The sequence below is a fragment of the Pseudophryne corroboree genome, chromosome 8, assembly GCF_028390025.1.
Source record: "Pseudophryne corroboree isolate aPseCor3 chromosome 8, aPseCor3.hap2, whole genome shotgun sequence".
In the NCBI taxonomy this organism is placed as follows: domain Eukaryota; kingdom Metazoa; phylum Chordata; class Amphibia; order Anura; family Myobatrachidae; genus Pseudophryne; species Pseudophryne corroboree.
The window spans coordinates 356,730,215-356,754,928 of NC_086451.1; the positions used below are offsets into that span (position 1 = coordinate 356,730,215).

General features: G+C 46.1%; 1 protein-coding gene and 1 pseudogene across 4 annotated transcripts in view; both read left to right on the plus strand.

Annotated features, from left to right (window-relative positions):
* Positions 1-22,922, plus strand: part of LOC134949124 (transcription initiation factor TFIID subunit 9-like) — a 60,064-nt gene extending 37,142 nt beyond the window's left edge. For 3 of the 4 annotated variants that reach the window (XM_063937526.1, XM_063937523.1, XM_063937525.1), the window contains exons 5-7: positions 2,138-2,216; positions 15,562-15,675; positions 21,547-22,922. In XM_063937526.1, coding sequence (XP_063793596.1) covers positions 2,138-2,216; positions 15,562-15,675; positions 21,547-21,713 — 360 coding nt within the window. In that variant the 3' untranslated portion in view covers positions 21,714-22,922. The remainder of the gene's footprint in view (positions 1-2,137; positions 2,217-15,561; positions 15,676-21,546) is intronic. The other variant, XM_063937524.1, reaches the window with a different exon arrangement.
* LOC134950709 (5S ribosomal RNA) lies at positions 11,408-11,526 on the plus strand (annotated as a pseudogene).
* Positions 22,923-24,714: the final 1,792 nt, after the last annotated feature.

A 24,714-nucleotide genomic window follows, 5' to 3' on the forward strand; every position in this document is an offset into this window, starting at 1 on the left:
GCTATTGTACACTGTCTGGGTCCTCTACAGGACAGAATGTATTAGTGTTTACTGTGAAAGTTAGCTGACAGCCTCACTGGGGCTGTACAGCTAGGGATGTGCTGGTGTCCTTCTCTCTGGTGTCTCCTCTCACATACAGTAGGTACCTTACGTGGAAGACGGTTATGCTCTTGGCCTTGGCTTCCGCTAGGTGAGTTTGAGAACTTGGTGCTTTGTCCTGTAGGAGTCCCTAACTGGTCTTTCATGAGGACAGAGCGGAACTCAGGACTTGACAACAATTCATGCGGTGGTTTCTGCATTCCACCTAAATCAGCCTATCGTGGTTCCGGCAGCTTTGGCCACTTCCTCACTTCTGGAGTCCTTGGATGTGGTGCGAGCCCTGAGGATTTACGTCACGAGGACTACTGCTGTCCGAAAATCTGATGCCCTCTTTGTGCTGTATGATGCTCACAAGGAGGGTCTTCCTGCTACTGCAGTCTAGAAAGCGGTCTATTGCACGTTGGATTAGGCTTACTATTCAACAGTCCCACGCTTCGGCGGCCTTGCCTATTTCTCGGTCGGTCAAGGCCCACTCTGCCAGGTCTACGGGTTCTTCCAGAGCGGCTGCCCGTGGTGTCTCTTCCTTCCAGCTGTGTCAGGCCGCTACCTGGTCACGGACAAACACGTTTGTCAAGTTTTACAGGTTTGACACCCTGGCTACAGTTTGGACATACGGTGTTGCAGGTGTCTCAGCATGTTCCCACCCTTTCTGGAAGCTTGGGGACGTCCCCATCATATTAAGTGTCCCAAGTATCCCTTATGGATTTTAGAGAAAATATAATTTTAATTACCTACCGTTAAATCCTTTTCTCGTAGTCCATAAGGGATACTGGGCGCCCGCCTCTGTGATTCGACTTTCCTGCAAGTTATTTTTCTTGTGTGAAGTTGTTACACAGCTGTTGCTGTTTTCTGGTTTCACTAGCGGTTGCTAGTGTGTGTGTGTGTGTGTGTGTTCTGCTGTGTGCTGGTTCGTTAATCTCACCACTCTTGTATTGTCATGTTTCCTCCTCTCAAGTATGTCCATCTCCTTCGGGCACAATTTTCCTAGACTGAGCTGTGAGGGAGGGCATAGAGGGGAGGAGCCAGCACACCCAGTTGTAGAAATTTAAAGTGCACCGGCTCCTTTGGACTCCGTCTATACCCCATTATATTAAGTGTCCCCAGTATCCCTTATGGTTTACGAGAAAAGGATTTACCGGTAGGTAATTAAAATCCTATTATTACCTCTGATTTCCTGTTAATTAAATGTATCCTACAATTTAATGCAGCGATGTAGGTTATATTGTAAAAAAAAAAAAAAAAAGATTTTTTATTTGTCTATAATTGATGGATTTAGCAAACATGGATGATCATTTTAACCAAGGCCATTTTAATGTATAGGCAAATTGGGCAGCTGATCAGGGCCCTATGATTCTAGGGGCCTTCAAACAGATGACCCCCAGGCTGGTGCCTCCAGAGCTCCTTGGTATTCAGATAGAGAATGCTGCCCAGCTGTTGATTGTGAACTATACACAAGAATGACCAGGTAGCATTCTCAACCTCCCTGCAGCCAAACAGTAAATGGTTGTGAGCATGCTGGTTGGTGGATGGCTAGAGCTATCCACCAATCAAAGTGCTCACAGCCATTCACTGTAAGGAAGCATTTGGAGAGATGGTGCGGAACGCAGGAGGGGTAAGTTATGATTTGTATTTTTTTATTTATTTGCGTAAATGGGCGGTTAGGTGCCCCAGTGCATTGTTTTGCCCAGGGCCTGCATAGCTGTTAAGGCAACCCTGCTGTTCTTTGTTGTTTTTGGATATACTATTGTCACATTGCGGTCAGGTGTAATAGAGCTAACGATACAACCTTCTTACAGGTTAGGTGTTTATTAGAAAATGTTCATATTTACTCACAATAACACATTACTGAGTGATATGGATCACTTTCAATTAACAAAGTTGAAATTTGTGACGCAGGGAATAAAATTGACCATTGACCGTTTTTGTTTCTACCATACATCTGCCCACCTAAAATGTTAATCTGTATTAAGTATCTTAATTGTGTTGACTGTGGGCCATTTTTTGATATTGACTTTTTATTTTCTCTTTATTTGGGCAGATGCCATCCGCTAGTAGAATAACTGTGCCACGATTGAGTGTTGGGGCTATAACAAGCAGACCCAGCACGCCTACACTAGGTAAGCTATACATGCGTTAGGACCTCTATGCGCCTATAATGTTCTGTGACAGCTTCTGTTGAAGATGGTGAGCACGCTTGTGTCATGCCAGAGTAGGCGGAGTCCTGACACTGAGGTGGATGCTGGTTGTGTGTAGATCTTCAATCAGTACCACTTAATAGAACAGCTAGGGCAGGCATGTCCAAACTGCGGCCCTCCAGCTGTTGTGAAACTACATATCCCAGCATGCCCTGACACAGTTTTGCTGTCAAAGAATGCTAAAGCTGTGTCAGAGCATGCTGGGATGTGTAGTTTCTCAACAGCTGGAGGGCTGCAGTTTGGACATGCCTGTGACTCTCCCAAGTTGTTAATTTGGAGTTAATAGGACATATCAAGAAGAAGTTTCCTTTATAAAACGGTGGTGGACTTGGCTTGTCCTGTAGTAACAACTAACTTGTAATATTGTGTTGGGTATGACGGAAAAAAAAAAATTCTAGCTAAAAAAAATATAATCCTGGTTAGGCACTTTGATAGTACATCCATCTTTAAAAAAAAAAAATAATAATAATCCTCGTATTAAGTTTGAATAAGAATTGACATGTTAAAACTTGTAGAAATGTCCTGTATATGACAGTGGAATGGCCCCAATGCTGCTTATTTTAATGTGGACCCCTTTACCCACACAGTGTCACATGTGACCCCCGGATTGACTGATTTTAATTGTCAACATCACAGGTAGCATCACTCATCTCAAAATATCTCCCAACCTGACCTCTTTGCTACGTTTCTCATGCACACTTATTATTCGCTCCCCTTCACGATTGCAGTTTTTTCTTCAGGCTGCATTAACTCTGTGGAATGCCCTCCCACACACAATGAGACTCTCCTAGTCTCCAAACCTTCAAGCATTCCCTGAAAACTCGCCTCTTCAGGCAAGCCTATCAAATTCCAGAACAGTCCACATAACCTTCATAAATGTTCCCATCCAATTACATCCCTACTGTAGAGTCCACTCATATCCTTGTATTTTCTCGTTCTTCACTTTCCCATCCTCCTGACCTCAGGCCAATATCGCTGTGTGGCCATATAATACAGCCCACCAAGAACCTTTGCAATCTGGTGGACCTTTATGCAATAGATAACACCTATCAATGCCTACTTCCATATAAATTGTAAGCTTGCGAGCAGGGCCTTACTACCTCTGACTGTTTGTTATTACCCAGTCTTGTTTTCTCTGACGTCCTAGTGGATGCTGGGACTCCGTCAGGACCATGGGGATTAGCGGCTCCGCAGGAGACAGGGCACAAAAATAAAAGCTTTAGGACTAGGTGGTGTGCACTGGCTCCTCCCCCTATGACCCTCCTCCAAGCCCCAGTTAGGTTTTTGTGCCCGTCCGAGCAGGGTGCAATCTAGGTGGCTCTCCTAAAGAGCTGCTTAGAAAAAGTTATTAGGTTTTTTATTTTCAGTGAGTCCTGCTGGCAACAGGCTCACTGCAACGAGGGACTTAGGGGAGAAGAAGTGAACTCACCTGCGTGCAGGATGGATTGGCTTCTTAGGCTACTGGACACCATTAGCTCCAGAGGGATCGAACACAGGCCCAGCCATGGAGTCCGGTCCCGGAGCCGCGCCGCCGACCCCCTTGCAGATGCCGAAGAGTGAAGAGGTCCAGAAACCGGCGGCAGAAGACTTTTCAGTCTTCATGAGGTAGCGCACAGCACTGCAGCTGTGCGCCATTGTTGTCAGCACACTTCACACCAGCGGTCACTGAGGGTGCAGGGCGCTGGGGGGGGGCGCCCTGGGCAGCAATGATAATACCTTGTTCTGGCTAAAAATACATCACATATAGCCCCTGGGGCTATATGGATGTATTTAACCCCTGCCAGGTCTCACAAACACCGGGAGAAGAGCCCGCCGAAATAGGGGGCGGGGCCTATCTCCTCAGCACACAGCGCCATTTTCCTGCACAGCTCCGCTGCGAGGAAGGCTCCCAGGACTCTCCCCTGCACTGCACTACAGAAACAGAGTAAAAAAACAGAGAGGGGGGGCACTTTTTTGGCGATATTGATATATTAAGCTGCTATAAAGGAAACAACACTTCTGTAGGGTTGTTCCTATATATTTATAGCGCTTGGGTGTGTGCTGGCAAACTCTCCCTCTGTCTCCCCAAAGGGCTAGTGGGGTCCTGTCTTCGATAAGAGCATTCCCTGTGTGTCTGCTGTGTGTCGGTACGTGTGTGTCGACATGTATGAGGACGATGTTGGTGTGGAGGCGGAGCAATTGCCGGTAATGGTGATGTCACCCCCTAGGGAGTCGACACCGGAATGGATGGCTTTGTTTATGGAATTACGTGATAATGTCAGCACGTTACAAAAATCAGTTGACGACATGAGACGGCCGGCAAACCAGTTAGTACCTGTCCAGGCGTCTCAGACACAGTCAGGGGCTGTAAAACGCCCTTTACCTCAGTCGGTCGACACAGACCCAGACACGGACACCGAATCTAGTGTCGACGGTGAAGAAACAAACGTATTTTCCAGTAGGGCCACACGTTATATGATCACGGCAATGAAGGAGGCTTTGCATATCTCTGATACTGCAAGTACCACAAAAAGGGGTATTTATGTGGGGTCTGAAAAAACTTCCTGTAGTTTTTCCTGAATCAGAGGAATTGAATGAAGTGTGTGATGAAGCGTGGGTTAACCCCGATAGAAAACTGCTAATTTCAAAGAAGTTATTGGCATTATATCCTTTCCCGCCAGAGGTTAGGGCGCGCTGGGAAACACCCCCTAGGGTGGATAAGGCACTCACACGCTTATCAAAACAAGTGGCGTTACCGTCTCCTGAAACGGCCGCCCTCAAGGATCCAGCTGATAGGAGGCTGGAAACTACCCTGAAAAGTATATACACTCATACTGGTGTTATACTGCGACCAGCCATCGCCTCTGCATGGATGTGCAGTGCTGGGGTGGTTTGGTCGGATTCCCTGACTGAAAATATTGATACCCTGGATAGGGACAGTATTTTATTGACTATAGAGCAATTAAAGGATGCTTTTCTTTATATGCGAGATGCTCAGAGGGATATTTGCAGTCTGGCATCGAGAGTAAGTGCGATGTCCATATCTGCCAGAAGAAGTTTATGGACGCGACAGTGGTCAGGTGATGCGGATTCCAAACGGCATATGGAAGTATTGCCGTATAAAGGGGAGGAATTATTTGGGGTCGGTCTATCGGATTTGGTGGCCACGGCAACAGCTGGGAAATCCACCTTTTTACCTCAGGTCCCCTCCCAACAGAAAAAGACACCGTCTTTTCAGCCGCAGTCCTTTCGTTCCTATAAGAACAAGCGGGCAAAAGGACAGTCATATCTGCCCGAGGCAAAGGAAAGGGTAAGAGAGTGCACCAAGCAGCTCCCTCCCAGGAGCAGAAGCCCTCCCCGGCTTCTGCAAAGCCCTCAGCATGACGTTGGGGCTTTACAAGCGGACTCAGGGGCGGTGGGGGGTCGACTCAAGAATTTCAGCGCACAGTGGGCTCACTCACAGGTGGACCCCTGGATCCTGCAGGTAGTATCTCAGGGTTACAGGTTGGAATTCGAGAAGTCTCCCCCTCGCCGGTTCCTAAGGTCTGCTCTGCCAACGTCTCCCTCAGACAGGGCGACGGTATTGGAAGCCATTCACAAGCTGTATTCTCAGCAGGTGATAGTCAAGGTACCCCTCCTACAACAGGGAAAGGGGTATTATTCCACACTATTTGTGGTACCGAAGCCGGACGGCTCGGTAAGACCTATTCTAAATCTGAAATCTTTGAACCTGTACATACAAAAATTCAAGTTCAAGATGGAGTCACTCAGAGCAGTGATAGCGAATCTGGAAGAAGGGGACTTTATGGTGTCCCTGGACATCAAGGATGCTTACCTGCATGTCCCAATTTGCCCTTCACATCAAGGGTACCTCAGGTTCGTGGTGCAAAACTGTCATTATCAGTTTCAGACGCTGCCGTTTGGATTGTCCACGGCACCTCGGGTCTTTACCAAGGTAATGGCCGAAATGATGTTTCTTCTGCGAAGAAAAGGCGTATTAATTATCCCTTACTTGGACGATCTCCTGATAAGGGCAAGGTCCAGAGAACAGCTGGGGGACGTAGTAGCACTAACCCAAGTAGTGCTGCAACAGCACGGGTGGATTCTGAATTTTCCAAAATCTCAATTGACCCCGACGACACGTCTGCTGTTCCTGGGAATGATTCTGGACACGGTTCAGAAAAAGGTGTTTCTTCCGGAGGAGAAAGCCAGGGAGTTATCCGAACTTGTCAGGAACCTCTTAAACCAGGAAAAGTGTCTGTGCATCAATGCACAAGAGTCCTGGGAAAAATGGTGGCTTCTTACGAAGCGATTCCATTCGGCAGATTCCACGCACGAACTTTTCAGTGGGATCTGCTGGACAAATGGTCCGGATCGCATCTGCAGATGCATCAGCGGATAACTTTGTCTCCACGGACAAGGGTGTCTCTTCTGTGGTGGTTGCAGAGTGCTCATCTGTTAGAGGGCCGCAGATTCGGCATACAGGACTGGGTCCTGGTGACCACGGATGCCAGTCTGAGAGGCTGGGGAGCGGTCACACAGGGAAGAAACTTCCAGGGAGTGTGGTCAAGCCTGGAGATGTCTCTTCACATAAATATACTGGAGCTAAGAGCGATTTACAATGCTCTAAGCCTGGCAAAACCCCTGCTTCAGGGTCAGCCGGTGTTGATCCAGTCGGACAACATCACGGCAGTCGCCCACGTAAACAGACAGGGCGGCACAAGAAGCAGGAGGGCAATGGCAGAAGCTGCAAGGATTCTTCGCTGGGCGGAAGATCATGTGATAGCACTGTCAGCAGTGTTCATTCCGGGAGTGGACAACTGGGAAGCGGACTTCCTCAGCAGACACGATCTACACCCCGGGAGAGTGGGGACTTCATCCAGAAGTCTTCCACATGATTGTGAACCGTTGGGAAAAACCAAAGGTGGATATGATGGCGTCCCGCCTCAACAAAAAACTGGACAGGTATTGCGCCAGGTCAAGAGACCCTCAGGCAATAGCTGTGGACGCTCTGGTAACACCGTGGGTGTTCCAGTCAGTGTATGTGTTTCCTCCTCTGCCTCTCATACCAAAAGTACTGAGAATTATACGGCAAAGGGGAGTAAGAACGATACTCGTGGCTCCGGATTGGCCAAGAAGAACTTGGTACCCGGAACTTCAGGAGATGCTCGCGGAAGATCCGTGGCCTCTACCTCTAAGACGGGTCCTGCTTCAGCAGGGACCGTGTCTATTCCAAGACTTACCGCGGCTGCGTTTGACGGCATGGCGGTTGAACGCCGAATTCTAAGGGAAAAAGGCATTCCGGAAGAGGTCATCCCTACCCTGGTAAAAGCCAGGAAGGAGGTGACTGCACAACATTATCACCGCATTTGGAGAAAATATGTTGCGTGGTGTGAGGCCAGGAAGGCCCCGACGGAGGAATTTCAACTGGGTCGATTCCTACATTTCCTGCAAACAGGATTGTCTATGGGCCTCAAATTAGGGTCCATTAAGGTTCAAATTTCGGCCCTGTCGATTTTCTTCCAGAAAGAATTGGCTTCAGTTCCTGAAGTCCAGACTTTTGTAAAAGGAGTACTACATATACAGCCCCCGGTTGTGCCCCCAGTGGCTCCGTGGGATCTTAATGTAGTTTTGGATTTTCTCAAATCCCATTGGTTTGAGCCACTCAAATCGGTGGATTTGAAATATCTTACATGGAAAGTAACCATGCTACTGGCCCTGGCTTCAGCCAGAAGAGTGTCAGAATTGGCGGCTTTATCGTATAAAAGCCCATATCTGATTTTTCATTCGGACAGGGCAGAACTGCGGACGCGTCCTCAGTTTCTGCCTAAGGTGGTTTCAGCGTTTCACCTGAACCAGCCTATTGTGGTGCCTGCGGCTACTAGCGATTTGGAGGATTCCAAGTTGCTGGACGTTGTCAGGGCATTGAAAATATATATTTCAAGGACGGCTGGAGTCAGAAAATCTGACTCGCTGTTTATACTGTATGCACCCAACAAGCTGGGTGCTCCTGCTTCTAAGCAGACGATTGCTCGTTGGATTGTAGCACAATTCAACTTGCACATTCTGTGGCAGGCCTGCCACAGCCTAAATCTATCAAGGCCCATTCCACAAGGAAGGTGGGCTCATCTTGGGCGGCTGCCCGAGAGGTCTCGGCATTACAACTCTGCCGAGCAGCTACGTGGTCGGGGGAGAACACGTTTGTAAAATTCTACAAATTTGATACCCTGGCTAAAGAGGACCTGGAGTTCTCTCATTTGGTGCTGCAGAGTCATCCGCACTCTCCCGCCCGTTTGGGAGCTTTGGTATAATCCCCATGGTCCTGACGGAGTCCCAGCATCCACTAGGACGTCAGAGAAAATAAGATTTTACTTACCGATAAATCTATTTCTCGTAGTCCGTAGTGGATGCTGGGCGCCCATCCCAAGTGCGGATTGTCTGCAATACTTGTACATAGTTATTGTTACAAAAAAATCGGGTTGTTATTGTTGTGAGCCGTCTGTTCAGAGGCTCCTACGTTTGTCATACTGTTAACTGGGTTCAGATCACAAGTTGTACGGTGTGATTGGTGTGGCTGGTATGAGTCTTACCCGGGATTCAAAATCCTTCCTTATTGTGTACGCTCGTCCGGGCACAGTATCCTAACTGAGGCTTGGAGGAGGGTCATAGGGGGAGGAGCCAGTGCACACCACCTAGTCCTAAAGCTTTTATTTTTGTGCCCTGTCTCCTGCGGAGCCGCTAATCCCCATGGTCCTGACGGAGTCCCAGCATCCACTACGGACTACGAGAAATAGATTTATCGGTAAGTAAAATCTTATTTTTTCACTGTTTGCAATTGTTTTGTTTTATTTTCACTATTTCCATTTGTAAATCGCAACGGAATTTGCTGCGCTATATAAGAAACTGTTATATACTGTATATAAAATTAAGAAAGGGAAGTAATATCTGAAAATAACAATACGGGAAAAAAAAGTTTCTCCGGCGGGGTCCACAGGTTAGCCACAGGATAAAAATGGGATATTATGGAGCGACAGCGGATTGGCACTAAACGATCACAAGCTTTCTGGCCTCCTAGGATGCAACGGCCCTTCCCACTGGCTCAGGCAAATCAGTATTTTGTTTGGTGCAGCAGGATCCGGACCATGGTCAGAGGGCTGCTGTTCTAGGGCAGCCCTAAGCTTTCTTATTTTATTTTTATAGTCTTACTATGTTTTTGAGCGATCTTTCTTAACAGCGTCTTATACGCATATTGGAAACAGTCGCTCCAACAACTCTCCGCCCGGTCGCAACAACGCTTACCAATGTGTACAGTGCTGTCTCGGTAGGCGTCTGTGTCGGATATACTAGCAGGTCCAGCAGACGTTACCAGGCTGTGGCTGGAGCACGGGGAGAAGGTAAGGCATCGGTTCCCCGTAGTCGGGGAATACGGACACAGCCGCACTGTATTGGAAGGAGACTACCAAACAGTAGCTGACGCACCGCCATCACGGGTGCTCCAGCGCTAGGCCTTAGGGATCATAAGGCACCAGGAATAGTATGAGGCTGCTATCCCTAGGGTTGATGTCAGCGGTGGGGAGTTAGACGCTCTCCTGGTTGCCCCTCCCCCCAGTTCATGACCAGTTTCCGTGAGTCTCCCGCCATGAACTGTTGCCTCACTTCCGTCTCAGACGCTACCACGAGGGGTCTCGGTCGCAGCATAGGCCGCTGCGTCTGTGTTCACTAAGCGCTACCGCGAGGAGACCTGGTCGCAATACAGGCGTCTGTATGGCCGGTGTGTCTGTATGCACAGTGCGTCTGTGTTCACTTAAAGTTCCTGGAGCGGCTGTGTACACTAGTAGCGCCTGGATCCACTCAGCGTTTGCTAACGTATTGATCGATCTTGGAAGCGAGGGGAGTCTCGCTGTATCCCACTCTACCGAGTACGGGTTATACAGCACTAAATTTCTATCTACTTTTGTCAGTATGAATAGTTAAGTTTAAGTGCCTATTGCATAGGAGTCTGTGTACATTACTGTGGTTTTCTTCGCAATGCGTCTGAATACGTTAAGATCTGTATAAAATAGAATTCAGTAATATGTACTCCTACATACTTTTAAATGTGTTTGTAGTTGATTATGTGCTCATATGACTAATATATAACATGTGACTGACTGCTAGTGTGATTGCTGACTTTAATATATGCTTATGAGTTGATCCTCAATGCTGGTGCATGGGTAAAGGTCAGATTGATATCACTTTAGAGCAATAAAGTGGTTACAGTCACAAATTGTGTAGTATACTGTGAAAGTGCTGATTATTTATCATGTCTAAGAGCGGCATAAGTGACGAGAGTACACTTACAGTGACACCAACACTCATATCATGTTGTATTGCAAAAACTGTTATCCTCTCTGATCTGGTACAGGATGGTTTATGTGTAAAATGGTTTGCTTGTCAGCATAATACAAGGCAGATCCCTGATCTACGTCAAGTACAGATAAATCCCCATTGGGCGATGTTTGCACAGACCTTATCCAGTTTAGCTGAAAGGTTAATTCCTGCAGCGTCAATACCAGGAATAGGATTCGTTATTAACTCATACAGGCAGCTCTCTACCTACGGTATCCCCAGCAGCTTCTCTAATAAAACAAGCTGAGAAACCGAGTGTAAATAAATCATCAACTACACAGGATTATTCATCAGACGATGAAAGCTCTATATACTCTTCGGCATACAAAGAACAGGTAAAAGGTATCAGCTCAGTGAATATAGATGAGTTAATGAGAGCAGTAAAGGCCTTTCTGTCCTTGGAGGATTCAGCATAGCCTGTGTTAAAAATAAGGTACCTATGTTTAAACGTCCCCAAAAAAATAGGGCCTCCTCATGGGGGACCCCAGCAGCTGATGAAAATCATGGAAAAGGTTTGGGCTATACACAATAAAGAATACAGGTTACCAGTAAATGGGATTCCAAATGTCTTTTTCCAGCTGGGGACTGTTTAAAAATGGGAAATGCCTCCTAAAGAGATACACATATTTAATAGTGTGAAAATATATATGGCCTTTGACGTCAACGTCAAAAGAGGGATGGTTTTCTGAAAACCATATTGTCTCTGTCTGGGGCAGTCATAAGGCCAGCCATGACTTCACCTTGCATTCTACAGCAACACCACACTTCATAGGCCCAATCTCACTAGATCTTGGAAGCTAAGCAGTGTTGGGCCTGGTTAGTTCTTGGATGGGAGACCACCTTGGAATACCAGGTGCTGTAGGTACACTGGGCTGAGGTACTGAAAGACAGGTTTTTCAGCGCCTGCAAGGGAGCAAGAATCCCATATAGCTCATATGGACACTAATGTTCTAGGCCTAGGGCATCAATATTAACAATAGTTGCTTGTAGAGCAGGTTTGCTTACATACATGAAAAGCTGATTCAGAATCAAAGAAGGTTCTGGATACTTTGCCTTTGGCTGGAAGTTTCTGTTTGGTAAGGAGTTAACAGATATTCTGGAGTCAAAATCAGACTCCTAGATGGTCACGTTTCCTTCCACATATAACCCCAAACATAGGCTCCGGTTTTTGGCCTTGTCGGTCATAAAGAAACGTAACAGCCCCAATACAATAAGTTTGGTAAGGCAAAGGCAACCAGAGGGCAAGCTTCCAAACCAGAGGATAAGCCATCAGCAGGATGGTGCGGGCCTCCTTCTGGGGGACCCCAGGATAGGGGGCCAACTTCTTCAGTTTGCACAGATCTGATAACAGTCTACAAACAGATGCCTAGGTGCAAGAAGCGGTATCTCTAGGTTATGTTTCTCTTCAAGAAGCATCCTCCTCGAAGGTTTCTGTTCCAGTCCGTCTCGGGTAGAGGTGAAAGACGGGTTTGCAAGAAGCAGTTCAGAAATTGCTTTTGTCAGGAATAGTCATTCCAGTAACCCCTGCACAATAGGGATGGTTTTTTTTTACTCCAACCTGGTTCAGAAGGATCCTTTCACCCCAATCTCAAAATCCTACACATATAAGTTTGGGTACCACGGTTCACATGGAGATGTTACGCTCCATAGTTTTGGCATGGAGCCAGGGAATTACATGGTATCCATGGATAGTCAGGATGCTTACCTACAGGTTCCTATAGCACTGTTCCATCAGTGTTATCTCAAGGTTCACCAACCTCCAGCAACATTTTCAGTATCAGACCTTACCCTTTGGGTTAGCCACAGCCTCCAGAGTATTTACCAAAATTATGAGGATTATGGCAGCTTATCTCCGTAAGAAGGGGATAAGAAAATTGCCATACCTCAACCACCTTTTTTTTTATCCTGGCACAGGAAAGGATTCTGTGCCATCTCCAACAGACAATGACTTGTCTGCAGAGGCACTGGTGGTTCATAAATTGGGCAAAGTCATCTCTGGTTCCGTCACAATGGATGACTCACTGTGTGGCTGTACTGAATTCAAGTCTGCAGAAAATGGATTACCTCGGAACAAGATATCCAAGGTACAATCAAGTACTCAGGAGTTGTTACACAGTCAAACGATATCAATCCACGCAGCTATGCGACTGATTGGTTTGACGGTGTCAACATTCGACATGGTGGAGTATGTACAATTCCACTCAAGACCTCGGCAGCATCTGATTCTAGCCAAATGGAATGGAATACATCAGACAAAGAAAGAGACTATGATACTTTCACACAGAGAGTCATCAGCCTGGTGGCTAAAGACATCCCATCTAGACAAAGGGAGAACCTTTTGGATATCAGATGGGAGATACTGACAACAGATGCCATTCTCCAGGACTGTGGAGCAGTGTCTGGAAGATTATGGTTCCAGGGAAAATGGACCATAGAAGAAAGTTTCCTGCCATTAAATCTGTTAGAAATTCAGGCCATATACACGGCACTGATTCAGGCAAAGGACACTCTTCAAGGAAAACCAGTACAGATCCGCTAGGAAAATTTTACGGCGGGGCATACCTCAACCATCCGGGAGGAACGTGCAGCCAAACAGCAATGAAGGAGGTAAGTCACATACTAAAGTGGGCAGAACTCCATCTTCCGGCATTGTCCACAGTATTCGTTCCGGGAGTCCTAAACTGAGAAGCGGATTTTCTCAGTTGACACGCCATTCAAGCAAGCGAATGGGCTCTACACCCGGAAGTCTTTCAGACTCTGGTAGACAAGTGGGGTTTGCCAGAGATGGATCTCATGGCATCTCGTCTGAACAACAAAGTGCCCGCATACGGGGCATGAACAAAGGATCCCAGAGCGATCTTTGCGTACGCCTTGTCGGTGAAATGGGAGTTTCATGTGGCGTATCTATTTCCTCCGATCATCCTGCTACCAAGGTGGTGAGGAAGATAAAAGAAGCAAAGGGTGCCGTGATTCTAATAGCTCCGGCTTGGCCCAAAAGGCAATGGTACACAGATCTGCAGAGAATGTCGATGGATGCTCCACGTCTGCTCCCTCAACGTCCAGATCTATTAATGCAGGGTCCTTGTTATCACAGGCATCTGGATCGACTATCATTGACGGCGTGGCTCTTGAAACCTCTATCCTGAAGTCAAGAGGATTCTCTCTATAGGTAAATTCAAACAATGCACAGAGCAAGGAAACCCTCCTCAGCTCGCATTTATCACTGAATATGGCAGGCTTATATTCATGGTGCAGTGAAAGAAATATGGACCCGAAATCTTCCCAAGTTTCCAGGGTCTTAGATTTCCTTCGGGCAGGAATGGATAAGGGTTTGAAGGTGACTTTCTTGAGAGTGCAAGTATCTGCATTGACTGTAGGGTTCCAAAAGAAAAATCGCCAATTTACAGGATGTGCGTACTTTTTCCAGGGAATGCTGTGCATTCAACCTCCTTTTGTTCCTCCTACAGTGCCTTGAGACTTAAGTCTAGCCCTCAAAGCCCTTCAAGTTGCTCCGTTTGAACCACTTAATAAAGTGGATCTTAAATGGTTGACGGCTAAAGTTCTCTTTCTACTGGCTATGGCATCAGCTAGAAGAGTATCAGACTTAGGCGCGCTGTCATGTTGTTCTCCTTTTCTGTTTTTTATCCAGATAAAGCAGTTCTCAGAACTAGGTCTGGGTATCTTCCAAAGGTGGTGTCTAAATGCCACCTTAATGAAGAAAATGTAGTCCCGTCTTTTCAGGTATCGGGACTTTCTGCGGGAGATGCGTTGCGGGACGTAGTCCGAGCATTAAGGATGTACGTGGATCGCACAAGTGCCATCAGAAAGACAGAATCTCTTCATTTTCTATGGAATTCACAAAGAATGGCCTGCTACTAAATAGACGCTGGAGAGATGGCTTCGAATGACTATTTCGGAAGCATACTCTCAAGCAGATCTCCCTGTTCCGGCTAATGTCTCTGTTCACTCTACTCGTAAGGTAGGTCCTTCATAGGCAGCCACATAGTCTTCCATTAACACATTCATTAGACATTTTGCTTGGATACTTTTGCCTCTCATGACGCTGAATTCGGGCGAAAGGTTCTCCTGTCCAATCAGGAGTGTCCCCACCACTAAAATTGCTTTGGGAAATCCCATTGTTATCCTATGGATAACCTGTAGACCGTGCCGGAGAAATGTACGTTATGGTAAGAACTTACCGTTGATAACGGTATTTCTCCTAAGTCCACAGGGATCCCACCCTGACGCACCTGATTTGAGGGTCTTGCTACTCACTTCTTGCATGGAAGGGTGTGCATGTGTGTTCTTCTCGCCTGATTAGGGCTCTACATGATGCTACTGCCTAGATGCTTTGGAATCCAACTGATTTGCCTGAGCCAGTGGGCGGGGATATATGGACAGGCCCGTTGCATCCTGGAAGGCCAGAAAGCTTGTGATTGTTTGGTGCCAATCCGCTGTCGCTCCCTCATATCCCATTGTTATCCTGTGGACTTAGGAGAAATACCGTTATCAACAGTAAGTTCTTATCATAATGTGTATTTCCCCTCCAGCCATTTACCCATTGGAGGGTCTGTGGTATAGTGAGCCCAGTATACATTAAGCGTGTCTCCACCACCAGTGTGCACTGCAGTACTTGGGATTCTCACTGTACATTAATAGTATGAGCCATGACACAGACCAGTTTCACCCATGAGGCTAAATTGGACTATTAGCTTGTTGAATATCCTTCTCCCAGGAGTGCAAAGATGGTCAATATATTATTTTTTTTTGGGTTGGATTATTATTTACACATTATTCTTAAATGTAGCATTTTTTATGTAGAGATATAGGTTGCACTATCCACAACTTTTGCTGAACTCGAGTATTTAGTCTTAACTTATCCTAATAATAATCTTTTAAGGCACACCCTCCGCTCAAACTGTCTCTGTTTCCAAAGTTGGTGGCACTCCGGTGACTCTGGGTGGTCAGCGATTTACAGTTCAGATCCCGACTTCACAGACGACGGTTAAAACAGGTTAGTAATGTTTATTGTATTCTGCTTTCTTTTATTTTCCTGTTTCGACTTATGAATATTTCTATGCCCAGCTATTGGCCATTTATTGTGGAGGCAGCACGTTTTCCAGCAGAAACAATGTACATGGGAAGAGCTATGTATGACTAAGAACTGGTGCCATCTTTAACACTTCTTATGTTTAAAAGCAGCAATCATTTACAAGGCAAAAGCAACCTGGTTTGCCTTGTAAATGATTGCTGCTTTAATAAAACGTCTAGACTCCGGAACTCGGAGGCTGTTACATTTAGCAGATAGTATTAGATAGGAAAATGTCATTTCAAAGAATAATTTAAATATAAATTCAATGACATGTCTTTTTCTAAGTGGCCTCTAGAGGCATGACTGTGTCTCGTTAAAAGGACACACGCAATTAATTACAGAAGGTGGACAAAAACATTAATTTCTAGAGTGGAAAATTAGGAATCCCATGATGCTTGGAGGCTGAAGACAAGCCCACAGATACACCCAGTGAAAGTGGCATCAGGACTCGAAGGGACAGTTATAGATAATATCAATTGTACTTTGAAACTCCCTCCTCGGCAAATGGTATAAAACTATAGGGCAGAACATTCACATATGACTGCTTTATACAGAAATTCTGTAATGTTATTGTATAGTTAAATAAATTATATTTCTCTGACGTCCTAGTGGATGCTGGGACTTCCTTAAGGACCATGGGGAATAGCGGCTCCGCAGGAGACTGGGCACAAAAGTAAAAGCTTTAGACTAGCTGGTGTGCACTGGCTCCTCCCCCTATGACCCTCCTCCAAGCCTCAGTTAGATTTTTGTGCCCGAACGAGAAGGGTGCATGCTAGGTGGCTCTCCTGAGCTGCTTAGAAGTAAAAGTTTAAATAGGTTTTTTATTTTCAGTGAGTACTGCTGGCAACAGGCTCACTGCATCGTGGGACTAAGGGGAGAAGAAGCGAACTCACCTGCGTGCAGAGTGGATTGGGCTTCTTGGCTACTGGACATTAGCTCCAGAGGGACGATCACAGGTTCAGCCTGGATGGGTCCCGGAGCCGCGCCGCCGGCCCCCTTACAGAGCCAGAAGAGCGAAGAGGTCCGGAGAAAGCGACGGCAGAAGACGTTCCTGTCTTCAAATAAGGTAGCGCACAGCACTGCAGCTGTGCGCCATTGCTCTCAGCACACTTCACACTCCGGTCACTGAGGGTGCAGGGCGCTGGGGGGGAGCGCCCTGAGACGCAATAAAACACTATAAAAACCTTATATGGCTAAAGAAATGCATCACATATAGCTCCTAGGCTATATGGATGCATTTAACCCCTGCCAGTTTTCCTGAAAAAAGCGGGAGAAAAGGCCGCCGAGAAGGGGGCGGAGCCTATCTCCTCAGCACACAAGCGCCATTTTCCCTCACAGCTCCGCTGGAAGGACGGCTCCCTGACTCTCCCCTGCAGTCCTGCTACAAGAATCAGGGTAAAACAAGAGAGGGGGGGCACTATTGGCAGCTAATATATAATACAGCAGCTATAACAGGGAGTAACACTTATATAAGGTTATCCCTGCATATATATAGCGCTCTGGTGTGTGCTGGCAAACTCTCCCTCTGTCTCCCCAAAGGGCTAGTGGGGTCCTGTCCTCTATCAGAGCATTCCCTGTGTGTGTGCTGGGTGTCGGTACGATTGTGTCGACATGTATGAGGAGGAAAATGATGTGGAAGCAGAGCAATTGCCTGTGTTAGTGATGTCACCCCCTAGGGAGTCGACACCTGACTGGATGGTCGTATTTAAAGAATTACGTGACAATGTCAGCACTTTGCAAAAAACTGTTGACGACATGAGACAGCCGGCAAATCAGTTAGTACCTGTTCAGGCGTCTCAGACACCGTCAGGGGCGCTAAAACGCCTGTTACCTCAGATGGTCGACACAGACCCAGACACGGATACTGAATCCAGTGTCGACGGTGAGGAGACAAACGTAATGTCCAGTAGGGCCACACGTTACATGATCACGGCAATGAAGGAGGCATTGAACATTTCTGACACTACAAGTACCACAAAAAAAAGGGTATTATGTGGGGTGTGAAAAAACTACCAGTAGTTTTTCCTGAATCAGAGGAATTAAATGAGGTGTGTGATAAAGCGTGGGTTTCCCCCGATAAAAAACTGCTGATTTCTAACAAATTATTGGCACTATACCCTTTCCCGCCAGAGGTTAGGGCACGTTGGGAAACACCCCCTAGGGTAGATAAGGCGCTCACACGCTTATCAAAACAAGTGGCGTTACCGTCTCCTGATACGGCCGCCCTCAAGGAACCAGCTGATAGAAGGCTGGAAAAATATCCTAAAAGGTATATACACACATACTGGTGTTATACTGCGACCAGCAATCGCCTCAGCCTGGATGTGCAGCGCTGGAGTGGCTTGGTCGGATTCCCTGACTGAAAATATTGATACCCTGGATAGGGACAGTATTTTATTAACTAAAGAGCATTTAAAGGATACATTACTATATATGCATGATGCACAGAGGGATATTTGCACCCTGGCATCAAGAGTGAGTGCGATGTCCATTTCTGCCAGAAGGGCGTTATGGACGCGACAGTGGTCAGGTGATGCAGATTCCAAACGACATATGGAAGTATTGCCGTATAAAGGGGAGGAGTTATTTGGGGTCGGTCTATCAGACCTGGTGGCCACGGCAACGGCTGGAAAGTCCACCTTTTTACCCCAGGTCACCTCTCAGCAGAAAAAGACACCGTCTTTTCAAACTCAGTCCTTTCGTTCCTATAAGAACAAGCGAGCAAAAGGCCACTTATTTCTGCCCCGGGGCAGAGGAAGAGGAAAAAGACTGCACCAGGCAGCCTCTTCCCAGGAGCAGAAGCCCTCCCCCGCTTCTGCCAAGTCTTCAGCATGACGCTGGGGCTTTACAAGCGGACTCAGGCACGGTGGGGGCCCGTCTCAAAAATTTCAACGCGCAGTGGGCTCACTCGCAAGTGGACTCACTCGCAAGTGGACCCCTGGATCCTGCAGGTAGTATCACAGGGGTACAAATTGGAATTCGAGACGTCTCCCCCTCGCCGATTCCTGAAGTCTGCTCTTCCAACGCCTCCCTCCGACAGGGAGGCAGTATTGGAAGCTATTCACAAGCTGTATTCCCAGCAGGTGATAATCAAGGTACCCCTCCTACAACAGGGAAAGGGGTATTATTCCACGCTGTTTGTGGTACCGAAGCCGGACGGCTCGGTGAGACCAATTTTAAATCTGAAATCCTTGAACACTTACATAAAAAGGTTCAAATTCAAGATGGAATCACTCAGAGCAGTGATAGCGAACCTGGAAGAAGGGGACTATATGGTATCTCTGGACATCAAAGATGCTTATCTCCATGTCCCAATCTTCCCTTCTCACCAGGGGTACCTCAGGTTTGTGGTTCAAAACTGTCATTATCAGTTTCAGACGCTGCCGTTTGGATTGTCCACGGCACCCCGGGTCTTTACCAAGGTAATGGCCGAAATGATGATTCTTCTTCGAAGAGAAGGCGTCTTAATTATCCCTTACTTGGACGATCTCCTGATAAGGGCAAGATCCAGGGAACAGTTAGAGTTCGGAGTAGCACTGTCTCAGGTAGTGCTACGTCAGCACGGGTGGATTCTAAATATCCCAAAATCACAGCTGATTCCAACAACACGTCTACTGTTCCTGGGGATGATTCTGGACACAGTCCAGAAAAAGGTGTTTCTCCCGGAGGAGAAGGCCAGGGAGTTATCCGAGCTAGTCAGGAACCTCCTAAAACCAGGCCAAGTGTCAGTGCATCAATGCACGAGAGTCCTGGGAAAAATGGTGGCTTCTTACGAAGCAAAAAAACCAAAGGTGGACATGATGGCGTCCCGTCTCAACAAAAAACTGGACAGATATTGCGCCAGGTCAAGGGACCCTCAGGCAATAGCGGTGGACGCTCTGGTAACACCGTGGGTGTACCAGTCGGTGTATGTGTTCCCTCCTCTGCCTCTCATACCCAAAGTACTGAGAATCATAAGAAGGAGAGGAGTAAGAACTATACTCGTGGCTCCGGATTGGCCAAGAAGAACTTGGTACCCGGAACTGCAAGAGATGCTCACGGAGGACCCGTGGCCTCTACCTCTCAGAAAGGACCTGCTCCAGCAGGGACCTTGTCTGTTTCAAGACTTACCGCGGCTGCGTTTGACGGCATGGAGGTTGAACGCCGGATCCTGAAGGAAAAAGGCATTCCAGATGAAGTCATCCCTACCCTGGTCAAGGCCAGAAAGGATGTAACCGCAAAACATCATCACCGCATTTGGCGGAAATATGTTGCGTGGTGTGAGGCCAAGAAGGCTCCTACAGAGGAATTTCAACTGGGTCGTTTCCTGCATTTCCTGCAAACAGGACTATCTATGGGCCTAAAATTAGGGTCCATTAAGGTTCAAATTTCGGCCCTGTCAATCTTCTTCCAAAAAGAACTGGCTTCAGTGCCTGAAGTTCAGACGTTTGTCAAAGGGGTACTGCATATACAGCCTCCTTTTGTGCCTCCAGTGGCACCTTGGGATCTCAATGTAGTGTTGAGTCTCCTAAAATCACATTGGTTTGAACCACTCACCACTGTGGAATTGAAATATCTCACATGGAAAGTGGTCATGCTGTTAGCCCTGGCTTCAGCCAGGCGTGTCTCTGAATTGGCGGCTTTATCATATAAAAGCCCTTACCTAATTTTTCATTCAGACAGGGCAGAGCTGAGGACTCGCCCTCAATTTCTCCCTAAGGTGGTTTCAGCGTTTCACATGAACCAGCCTATTGTGGTACCTGCGGCGACTAGGGACTTGGAGGACTCCAAGTTGCTGGACGTAGTCAGGGCCCTGAAAATATATGTTTCCAGGACGGCTGGAGTCAGAAAATCTGACTCGCTGTTTATCCTTCTAAGCAGACGATTGCTCGTTGGATTTGTAGTACAATTCAGCTTGCACATTCTGTGGCAGGCCTGCCACAGCCAAAATCTGTAAAAGCCCATTCCACAAGGAAAGTGGGCTCATCTTGGGCGGCTGCCCGAGGGGTCTCGGCTTTACAACTTTGCCGAGCAGCTACTTGGTCAGGGGCAAACACGTTTGCTAAATTTTACAAATTCGATACCCTGGCTGAGGAGGACCTGGAGTTCTCTCATTCGGTGCTGCAGAGTCATCCGCACTCTCCCGCCCGTTTGGGAGCTTTGGTATAATCCCCATGGTCCTGACGGAGTCCCCAGCATCCACTAGGACGTCAGAGAAAATAAGAATTTACTTACCGATAATTCTATTTCTCGTAGTCCGTAGTGGATGCTGGGCGCCCATCCCAAGTGCGGATTGTCTGCAATACTTGTATATAGTTATTGTTACAAAAAAAATCGGGTTGTTTATTGTTGTGAGCCATCTTTTCAGAGGCTCCTTCGTTTATCATACTGTTAACTGGGTTCAGATCACAGGTTGTACGGTGTGATTGGTGTGGCTGGTATGAGTCTTACCCGGGATTCAAAATCCTTCCTTATTATGTACGCTCGTCCGGGCACAGTATCCTAACTGAGGCTTGGAGGAGGGTCATAGGGGGAGGAGCCAGTGCACACCAGGTAGTCTAAAGCTTTTACTTTTGTGCCCAGTCTCCTGCGGAGCCGCTATTCCCCATGGTCCTTAAGGAAGTCCCAGCATCCACTACGGACTACGAGAAATAGAATTATCGGTAAGTAAATTCTTATTTTACAACATTATATAGTATGGATATCCAATAATGAATAAGAATATTTTATCACCTGATAAAAGTGATACTGCACATTGACGTTGATTGCACTGTACGCTTGTACGTGTGCATTAAATGCCGCTTTATTTTCTAGCAACCCCTACGACGGCCACCGTGCAAAATGTCTTAATCAACCCTTCACTGATTGGTTCAAAGAACATTCTCATCACAACCAACATGGTGTCCTCACAGAGCACAGGAAATGAATCTACCCCACTAAAGCGGAAGCTTGAAGATGATGATGACTATGATGCAATATAGAAGCTTTTTGGGGGGCATATAAACCTGTATTACAACAAATGGACAGAAGACTTCTTTTATTATCCCGGTGTGAAAATCATGAACCTTTAGTAAACGGTGACTCAAGAAAAGGATTTTTTTTTTTATAATCATAAGAATAAAACACATAGGCAAATCCAATACATTATTTAAACATACTGTATTTGATTTATATTAAGAACTTTGCTTTTCGATCACAGTAGATGCATGCACTGCTTCTATATAAAATGCATTCTGTGGCCTGTGTAAGATGCACACTCTGACTCGGTAAGAGCAGATCAGTCAGTAACTCCCGATGCAAGTGCTTTTGTTACTCGGGTTAGAGAGAGATTTTATTTCTCCAAATTGTGTTTGTCATCTCCAACTCTTCTGCAGATGTGGCGCAAATGGCCAAACTGGCAATCTGTTTTCCCTCTAGCTCTACATCCATTACCAGAGCTGGGCAGATACACAGAGGCAGAAGGTCAGTACCTTTCCAAAATTACTTCTAGTGCTTATCTCTCTGGAGTCCTATCTATGGTGCCCGTGGATGCAAATCTCCCTTGGCACTTTAAACAATCCTGTTGAATCCTAGAATTAGCCTGCTGGGATTTTGTATTCTAAATAGTTTACTCAAGTATGGAAATGAAGAGTGATATCTGCAGAGACTAGAAATGCCAAAAAACACAATAATATACTATATACAAATCCCAGCAATTTTGAACACGTTTATATATTATCATGGTATTTGTACCCGACAACAGAACTCTCCCTTCTACGTTTTATTTTGGTAGCTATTTGTTACTGTTTGGATTTGTTTCAGATATGTGAATGTACCAACTGAAGTTTATGGGTGTTAAGTTAAAGGGCAAACTAGATGGGCCAAGTGGTTCTTATCTGCCGTCATTCTGGAGTTTCTAAGTGAGGGGAATTTCTATCCTGAAAACCGTTTTTAATCATCGTTTGCATTGTAAGTGAAGTAATCTGGAAATTAAAGCAAATCCTCTATTGGATAGCTTTCTCTGCAAAAACTACCTTGAGTATTTAATATTATGTATTCTTTTTATACCACAAGATCCCGGTGATGTGTATATACTACTTTGTCTTCTATGGCGCTGTGTTTCTCTTCAGCTAATGCTGGCACTCTGTGAATGCTACCTGTAAAGGGATCAGCAGTTGTGGCACAAGTAATAAATAACTTTTTTACTTTCAGCAGCATTTTCTCATGGTCTTGCTTTACTACTGTATTTTTATGATCTGTCTGTAGACAAGTGTTACTTGATGGATGGGTGATCAAACCGGAGCATAGTACCCGTTTTGAGATTTCTTTCAGGTGAAGAAACCTCTTCTTTACATCTACAAAAAAATGTTGCTAGTTCCTTTACTGGGAATCCTTGCAGGTGTGAAAGAAAGCGAAGTTCTGAAAGGTATGAACCAGAAACTTTTAGAATAAAACAATAATACATGGTGGGCAAACTTTTAATGTGGTCTCTTTTCTTCCATGAATCTTGTCTCTTCATGTAGTGCGTAGCATGCTATTCTGGTTTCATGCGAACAGTGACATGACCATAATGACACATAGATTTATACAACATAAATGAAAAAAAAACATGTATACAGAAAAAGGGCTATTGGCGAGTCTGGGTCTGTCTGGGTACTGATCAAATAAATAAAAATTAAATATAAAACACGGGAAATGGTCCCCTGTTCACCGCTAACAAGGATTCTGTGTAGGTCCTTAAATTTAGTAACAAGAAAAGAAACAAATTAGCAGCGCTCAGGGAATCGGATGCCCAGTGATGAATCGTACCAAGAGAGCCGGTATAATCAAAAGTTTTTAATGTATGCACGTCAATATAGAAATCACAGATCCTATACAGATCTAAAACAATATATAAAAAACATTTAGGATCGAGCCTGAGAATAATTAAAATTGCTAGTATCACAAATGGTCAGCAACCAAAGAGTTAATAACAGGCCATATACCAATGGATATCCTCTTCAGGCTGAGTGCACTGCTATAGACGTTTAATGTAAAGAGTCAAGTAGTTACATTCAGCTGAAATGTATCTATTTCGTTAAGTAAACTATGAAACGGGTATCTACTGAATATACAAGTATCAATTTAGTTGCAAATGTAACTTGTTATCCACAGTGATGTGGTAAGCATAGGATTTATTTTGCACAGTTTGCACTTGGCTGGGTTAATTGTTTGTGCCAGATTAGTTTGCACAAGCCGACAACAGTGTGCAGCACTGTGTATACAGATTTTTAGCTCCCGATGGCTGCGGTGACCCGAGCATCCTCTGGTACAGTCCACTAGTATGCCGTATCTTGTGAAGTCCTGGATGCAATTCGGCGGCATGCAATGAAGGCACCACATACAATCCCTGTGTAGTGGGTGATTTGAGTTTGGTCCTTGCTCTATATTGCACCGGAGCTCCGGGTGGATCTGTGATTTATAATAGAATTTTAATTACCTACCGGTAAATCCTTTTCTCGTAGTCCGTAGAGGATGCTGGGGTCCACATTAGTACCATGGGGTATAGACGGGTCCACTAGGAGCCACTGGCACTTTAAGAGATTAATAGTTTGGGCTGGCTCCTCCCTCTATGCCACTCCTACCAGACTCAGTCTAGAAACTGTGCCCGAGGAGACGGACAACTTCGAGAGAAGGATTTAACAGATAGTGGTGATATTCACACCAGCTTACACAAACAAGGCAAACCAAGCTAACTAGCTTGAAAACTCAGCAACAGCTGAATAATATTACCGAACCAAGTAATAACGCAGTACTTCGAGAACAACGCAGTACTGAACCAAGTAACCACTGCAGGATAACGAAGCCCTGGGCTGGCGCCTAGCATCCTCTACGGACTACGAGAAAAGGATTTACCTGTAGGTAATTAAAATCCTATTTCTCTAACGTCCTAGAGGATGCTGGGACTCCGTAAGGACCATGGGGATAGACTGGCTCCGCAGGAGACATGGGCACTTTAAGAAA